At 26.2% G+C, this 7143-nt stretch overlaps 2 protein-coding genes across 3 annotated transcripts in view; one reads left to right on the forward strand and one right to left on the reverse strand.

The window, feature by feature from the left end:
• The window catches only part of LOC108689732 (non-structural maintenance of chromosomes element 3 homolog), a 2006-nt gene extending 435 nt beyond the window's left edge, over nt 1-1571 (reverse strand). The window contains exons 1-5 of one of the 2 annotated variants that reach the window (XM_018196641.1): nt 1392-1571; nt 818-1164; nt 513-675; nt 281-372; nt 61-192 (exon numbers count right to left, since the gene is read on the reverse strand). In XM_018196641.1, coding sequence (XP_018052130.1) covers nt 61-192; nt 281-372; nt 513-675; nt 818-1164; nt 1392-1395 — 738 coding nt within the window. In that variant the 5' untranslated portion in view covers nt 1396-1571. Of the gene's footprint in view, nt 1-60; nt 193-277; nt 373-512; nt 676-817; nt 1165-1391 lie in introns of both variants that reach the window. The other variant, XM_018196640.1, reaches the window with a different exon arrangement.
• An 863-nt stretch (nt 1572-2434) lies between these two features.
• Nucleotides 2435-5751, forward strand: LOC108689698 (adenylate kinase 8). The gene is made up of 11 exons (XM_018196585.1): nt 2435-2530; nt 2700-2826; nt 3184-3272; nt 3392-3488; nt 3669-3779; nt 4017-4087; nt 4324-4501; nt 4708-4832; nt 4902-5011; nt 5077-5251; nt 5485-5751. Exons 1-11 carry the CDS (start codon nt 2435-2437, stop codon nt 5749-5751), a joined length of 1446 nt encoding a protein of 481 aa, XP_018052074.1.
• The last annotated feature ends 1392 nt before the right edge of the window (nt 5752-7143 follow it).

A 7143-nucleotide genomic window follows, 5' to 3' on the forward strand; every position in this document is an offset into this window, starting at 1 on the left:
ATTATTTCTTTTATCTCTATAATCTCTTTTATTAAATATATTACATATTTTTGTACTTACATCTGCTACAAATTGCAAAGCCGAACGATAAGTGAACTCATTTTTCGCACGAGAGCCCCACGTAAACTCAAAATCCGTTGGATCATTCTTATTTATTATTACTTTCTCAAGATATCTCTGATTTACAAAATCCTATATATGAATAAATATCGTTTAAAAATCAACTACAATGATTACATAAATTGTAATTAATATTGTAGTTAATATTGATTTTTACTACTGTTACTAATTGTTTGATGTCGCCAAAATATTCATGTTGAAAATTATCATCAGTTATAATACCCAGATTTTGAAGAAAATCCCACAATATTTCTATAAAAATGTTTTATTTATTTTCAACATTAGCTTATTAAATAATTTCTCAAAAATTCAATTTATTATTTATATCACAAATCATCAATATATCAGGTATGTATTAGACAACATGTAAATTATCAAAAAGCAAAAATTACCTTCTTTGCATGATTCACCATACATAAAAATATGAACAAGTACAAGATATAACAGCACCAGTTTATGATTATCATTGAAGATGAGATGTGGAAGATCATTTTCTATTTTATTCACCAATATATATTTATTACCTTCAACTTCTACTAAGCTGTATCCAAATACCTTTCAAATATCATAATTTATGTGAAATTTTTAATCTTATATACAATTCTATTTTTTAAATAGTTTGCTTTGTAAGAGCAATTAATATATAAATCATTATCATTTTAAAAATAGATAGTATTCATAAAGTAAATAAACATACCTCAGACAGTTGTTTATTTACACTCTCTATAATAAAACGAAATACTTTGCCATTTCCATCCAGTACATGTTTGATAATGTGTGATTTCTGTATAGGTAGCTTGTTGCGATCTGCCATGAAAAGGTATCTTATTATACTACTGATTAGTTGCATTTCTTTTTGTGTCTCCATATCCTGCGAACTCATAATCTGTGAATCCTTGATTGAACTTCTAATATGTCGTGATGATACACTGGCCTGACTAGTCTGGCTGGCTTGGCTGCTCGGGCCAGGATAGTCTTGGGATAAAAACATATCTTCGCTACTCTCTTTCATGTTGCGACTGCTCTGGGATCCTCTTTTTCTACCTAATAAACACAATCCTTATTCACTATACAGAATATTAGGTTATGATAACTAATGCTACTCCATAATTTAGAAATAGAAGAAAGACATTATTTTATCCACGTAGATATACATTTTTTAACTTTCTTCTGTCTTTTTTTCATAGAATTTTGAACGTGAATAGTTTCATTAAAAAATGGAAAATAATACACATCGATTTTCACTTCGAACAAGTACAATATATTCTTACTCATTTTGAACAGATCACATGAATATTACTTTAGAAGTAAGCTTTTACGTGCTTTGTGATAGTTTAAGAGAGATTAATTCTCAAAATACTAAATATAAGCTAAACATGTGAAATCCAAGCTGCCTTATCCCGAGAGATTTCGATTAAATATCCTCTCTAAAAAACAGTCAAGTATCAACCGTCAAGTTTGTACGATTTGAAGCAGATGGAATCCGTTTAGTGGCGCCTCCATATACAAAACTATGTAGCTACGGATAATTTCCACGGTGGGTAACATATCCATGATTTTCGATTTGTTCTGTTTTGAGTACATTGTTTGGTTTTATTCCGTTCTATTATATTCTGAAATAATATTAAAATAATATAAAAATAATAATTATAATTTGCAAAAGAAGGCTAGCAAAATTACAGAACAAAAATCTAAAAAATTCTTTGAAATATAACAATTTTACACAAAGAACTGTAACACACATATTGTATTTTTTATGTACATATATGTATATAATATATGTATAATATGATATTAATAAAAAAGATAATATGCAGTAAAATAACGAGTTTTAATGTAAATATGTAATGTAAATACTAATATTAAGTTATTAGTAAATTTTAATAAATATAACAAATTTCAACATTGAATTGCACATAGATTTTCGAAAAATTATATTTTATAATTATTTCCGATATATACATATTATTGTTGTAAATATAGTTATCTGATTTTTATGAAAAAATACAATTTTAATTCTTATTATTTTGTGTTTCTCAGAAATAATAGATTACAATTCGATCGTTCAGTAATCTCAATTTAATTTATATCTGAAACTGTTGTTTTCGCATTTTAATTTACTTCGAAAATTATAATTCGTCTCTAAATATGATCAATTTGCATTACTCTGTATTCCAACATGCTCTGTATATGAATAAAAAAAAAGCGAATAATTCTCGAAAACTGAAAGTCGCGTATAGCTTGAATTTAATTAAATATATCAAATATATGTTAATATCTTTTTATTATTAATTAACCATCAAATTTATAAAATATGAGTAATTTTGAAGAAGCGACAAGAGAGTTATCAATTATTCCGCCGGATTTTGTACCATACATGGAAAAACACAGATTATATGAATTCTTTTATGTAATAAAATAAGGTCATCTTACTCCACTTAAATATTTTTTATCGATTTGATTATTTGTTATATTATACATTGTGTTACATTTTGTATGTATTTTAGATTATATTAGTATCTCATTCTATTAAATCATATTATTTATTGCATTGTATTATAATATAAAAAAATTCATAGGAATTAGCGACGCAATTACTGATCCAGCAGCCAGATGATCCAATAGTATTTATAAAACAAAGTGTCCAGCATATTATACGAAAACGAGATATTTCTAGAGTTATTCTTATAGCTCCTCCAGATTTCGGTAATACGTTATAATATAGTCAACATAATTAATTGTAAGGATATATTCTTAAATATAATGAAAATCTGCATTAAGAGAAAAATTTATGATATTTATATGGCTACAATTACATTTTATAATTATAGTTAAAGCAGTAATAATAATCATAATTATGATAATATGTAATTATAGTTACAAATATCAAAATATTTTCTTTTAATATATCTTCATTATTTTCTATATCTTCGAGTATTTAGTAATAATTACATTTATAAAATGCAATAAACTAAAATTTTTGTTTTAAGAAGATTTTCAATATTTGTATCTACATATTATTTCTAAAATGAATAAAACAGATTTTCTTCTCTGTTGATATAGATAAAATGACTCTTGCAAAAATTCTTCAAAAGGAAACTGGGATTTGTCCTGTTACCTTAGAAGGTCTTTATGCTTCATCTCCTATTGGAGTATGATATTACCAAATTATTTATTTCTCATAAGATGTTTCAGACTAAAAAGTTGCATGAATTTCCTTATTTTTGATTGTACACCAAACGTTTATTATACATAAATACGTGTTTTTTAGAATATATGCCGCTGCTATGATGCTAATGAGATCGCAAACAGAATGAAGAAAATGTTAATGTCAGGAATACTTCATGAATCTGGATGGATATTAGTTGGTAATTTTGCTTACGAAAATTTTATTGCATTTAATAAAATGAACCTTGGATTATTATGAAAAACTACAACATTATTGCAATATAATATATATATTGCAATATATTATAACTAATATTACAAGAAAAGAATAACTAATTTTCTTTTTTCTCTTTTGCGTAAATAAATAATTTGATGTACAGATATACCAAGAAATAAAAAGGAAGCACGTGCCATGCAGTATGTCGGCATAATACCAACACACGTGATACAAATTATATTATCTCGTATAGAAGACAAGATTCAAGAAAAAAGTATACTTACAATATTATTATATATAATCTCTCCTTTTAAGTCCATTCATATCCATCTTCATCTTTGCAAAACACGTTCATTCTGTAAACATAAATTATAACATTCTTAGATTAACGATATTATATTAATAATATTTTTTCCATATTTTATATATTAACATAATTATAAAATATAATCTTTATGATATAGAATTTTAACTCCATCTAATTCATTTTTTTCTAAATGTTTATTTGTAGAAGATATAAGACAATGCGATTATAAGAAAAATCTTCGAGGTCTACGTGACGCTTATGCTAATCTTTTAATTGTTAGTTATCAATCTTTGACTTATATTCGTTTATAATAATATAATTATAAAATTAATATATATATTGTTCATATATTAATATTCTACATAATATATATTGTTCATATATTAATATTCTACATAATATATTTTAGCAAAATAAATTTTTATTCTATAATTATTATAAATACTCGTTGATTGATTCTATGTTAAATGTTGTTAGCTTGTTATGAAATCATGAAAACAATTTTCTTTAGGAAGTTCAAGCTGGTAATAAGACGATTCAAGAGTTGGGTAAAGAATGCGCGACATTAATGAAAATTAGAAAACACTATGGAGCCCCATCACTTTTTCGCATTGTTCTTATAGGTCCTCGAGGATCAGATCATCGTTCTTTGGCAAAACATATATCTGAGAGTTTTACTCTCGTTCATGGTATAATATACATATATATATAAAATTACTTAGTAACATTTTAATACTTTTTCTAAAAATTATACATATATTTTATTAGGAAGATTTATTCATCTCTAATATTACATTTTGCAATCATTTTTGTCAATATATTATTCTTTAATTAGACAAGTTTGTTCTTAATAATAATAATAATATTTCAAACAAAAATATATATATTTTTACAGTTGATTTCAATAATATCTTGAAAGAAGCATGTTTACGAGAGACGGCTTTAGATGAAATGCTGCGAATGTGCGATCACAGATGCGCACAGAAAGTAAAATCGGAAGCACGAATACAAATTATTGAGGTGTAATTATAGTTCGCTAAAAAACATTAAATTGATTTGGCATCGTATTTGCATTGTCATTATTTCCAGCGGTATGTACTTGGGTCTGAGTGTCTTAAGAGAGGATGGATTTTGACAAGTTATCCTAAAACTGTGGAAGAATTCAAACTCCTAGATATGATATCTACACCACCCAATAGGTAAATCTTATAAGAAATAATTCCAGAAATTCTATAATAATTACGATTTTTGAAATTATGTTCAGAGTCATTGTCCTTAAAATAGACCTACAAACGTGCAGAGAAAGACTCTTAAATCGTGAATGCAACTTTACCACTGAAAGTGAGCATGAGTTCTCATCGTGTGAATCTTCGGTGACAGATCCTGACTACAAATTAGATGTTCATTCCAATAATTATAAAGACATCATCGAACAAGATGTAAATACCGTATTATGTCTTAAAAAAATTTTCTTATTCAAAGTTTAAATAATACTTTATTTTATTATCTATAATTGAGAAACGTGAATGATAAAAATGATAAATTATAAATCTTTTCTGTTAACAATTAAACTGCATTTTTAATTTTATTTATTTTTTAGATATAAATTATATTTATATATCTTACTTGATTTATTATTATAATTATTTCTGTTGTTACTCGCAAAATGTAGCTTCAGGAATACAAAGAAAATATAGATGCCATATTGCAATACGCGGGGGAAACTGCGTCCATAATAAATGCGACAGGTGACAGAAAGTGTGTGAAGGAAAGACTGGAAGCGTGTCTGATACGTTCAGCACCGTCTGCGAAACCCAGGATTCCCTATCCACCTCCTACGATCGATCCAATGGACATCGAATTTGAGCCTGACGACGAACCCGACCTAAACATCTTCGATGACATACGAGCGCCAGAGCCTAAATATTCTTTTATTTAATGAAATCCAAATCATTCTTATGTGCAAACATGAACAACAAATAATATTTCAGTTTGTAATGTATAAAACACAGTTCTCTAATCGTTATGTAATTTTTTTCAATTTTCTTTTCTCTCTATATTCTCTCTATATCGTTGTAATCAAACTTGAAAATGAGGTCATTTTCTTCGCACTGAAACCTTATTTAGAATTCAATATTCCATACTTTTTTTCATTATATTTTAAATCACACTTTAATTCTCCTCAAGAGAGACGTGTCTAAATTGATAAAAGATTGGTAAACTAAAATTTTAATAAAAAAATGAAAGAGTTATATTATATGGATAATATAGATCTTTTTGCGATAAAGATAGAAAATCGGAGGCGCTCCTGGAAAATCATGCGATCCTGGCATGCGAAGTATCTCATCTTCGCGACGTCACGAAGCGGAACATAGTCCATAAACGATTATGACGATGGTTATGACGATGTAACACTACGTAATAATGGAAGCGATGACGTAATACGATCTGAACTTCTGAATTGTGAATACCAGGGGTGAATGAGTTGAAATTTCTTCTGATAAAATAAAAATTTAAGTTGAAGAATCGAATATTTTTGTATGAAATCGAATGTAAGAATCGAATATTTTGTATTCATCATTTAAATGTCGTAAAGATTACATTAAAATAATGATTCATATCAAAATTTGATTAATTTTTCGTAATGTTATTACTAACTTTTCAATTTTATAACGTTATCCGATAACTTTAAATATTTAAATCCCGCAGTTTTTTTAGAAAAAAATGTAGTCGATGTGTGAAGAAATTCAATTTATAAATTAATGTTATTTATTAAATTTAGATAGAAATAATTAAATGTAACATGATTAAAATTAAGTAGCAGTTTCTTCCGTTTAAAAAGATTAAACCCTTGTAAAAATTTAATACTAGTATTGGCCAATTAACCTTATTTTGAGTACTAAAAAGTATTAATAAAAGTTTTAATACTCAAAATAACTGATTAATTGGTCAGTATTAGTATTAAATTTCTATAAGGGAAGAAGCGCAGCTAGTCTGATATGTTTTCGTGTTATCAGTTTAAAATCTAAATTTTTGATAACGTTTCAAAATGATGTATTATTTAATTCAGCCCTGGCATATAAAGGTGACGTAAATGGTCAGCCTTCTCAGACAAAGTTCGAGTTACGGCTATCATCTTCAAGCGAAAGTCAAAGCTATCTTTCACTCATTTTTTTATTATATCTGAAGATTCCGATATATGTTAAATTTAATTTAACTGAATAATTTATTTATACATTAAATTTCTTTATTTATAATAAATATTTTTTTTTTCTAAAAAACTTTGTTCAATATTTATTTAAAAATTAATATATTAATAAAATATTAATAA

The sequence above is a fragment of the Atta colombica genome, unplaced genomic scaffold (assembly GCF_001594045.1).
Source record: "Atta colombica isolate Treedump-2 unplaced genomic scaffold, Acol1.0 scaffold275, whole genome shotgun sequence".
Taxonomy (NCBI): Eukaryota; Metazoa; Arthropoda; class Insecta; order Hymenoptera; family Formicidae; genus Atta; species Atta colombica.

Bases quoted from the DNA above. Each gene is read 5' to 3' on its own strand.
- LOC108689698 (XM_018196585.1), top strand. From the start codon at position 2,435: ATGAGTAATTTTGAAGAAGCGACAAGAGAGTTATCAATTATTCCGCCG. The intron at 4,833-4,901 runs GTGTAATTATAG...CATTATTTCCAG, and splicing joins CACGAATACAAATTATTGAG to CGGTATGTACTTGGGTCTGA. The intron at 5,012-5,076 runs GTAAATCTTATA...AATTATGTTCAG, and splicing joins ATATCTACACCACCCAATAG to AGTCATTGTCCTTAAAATAG.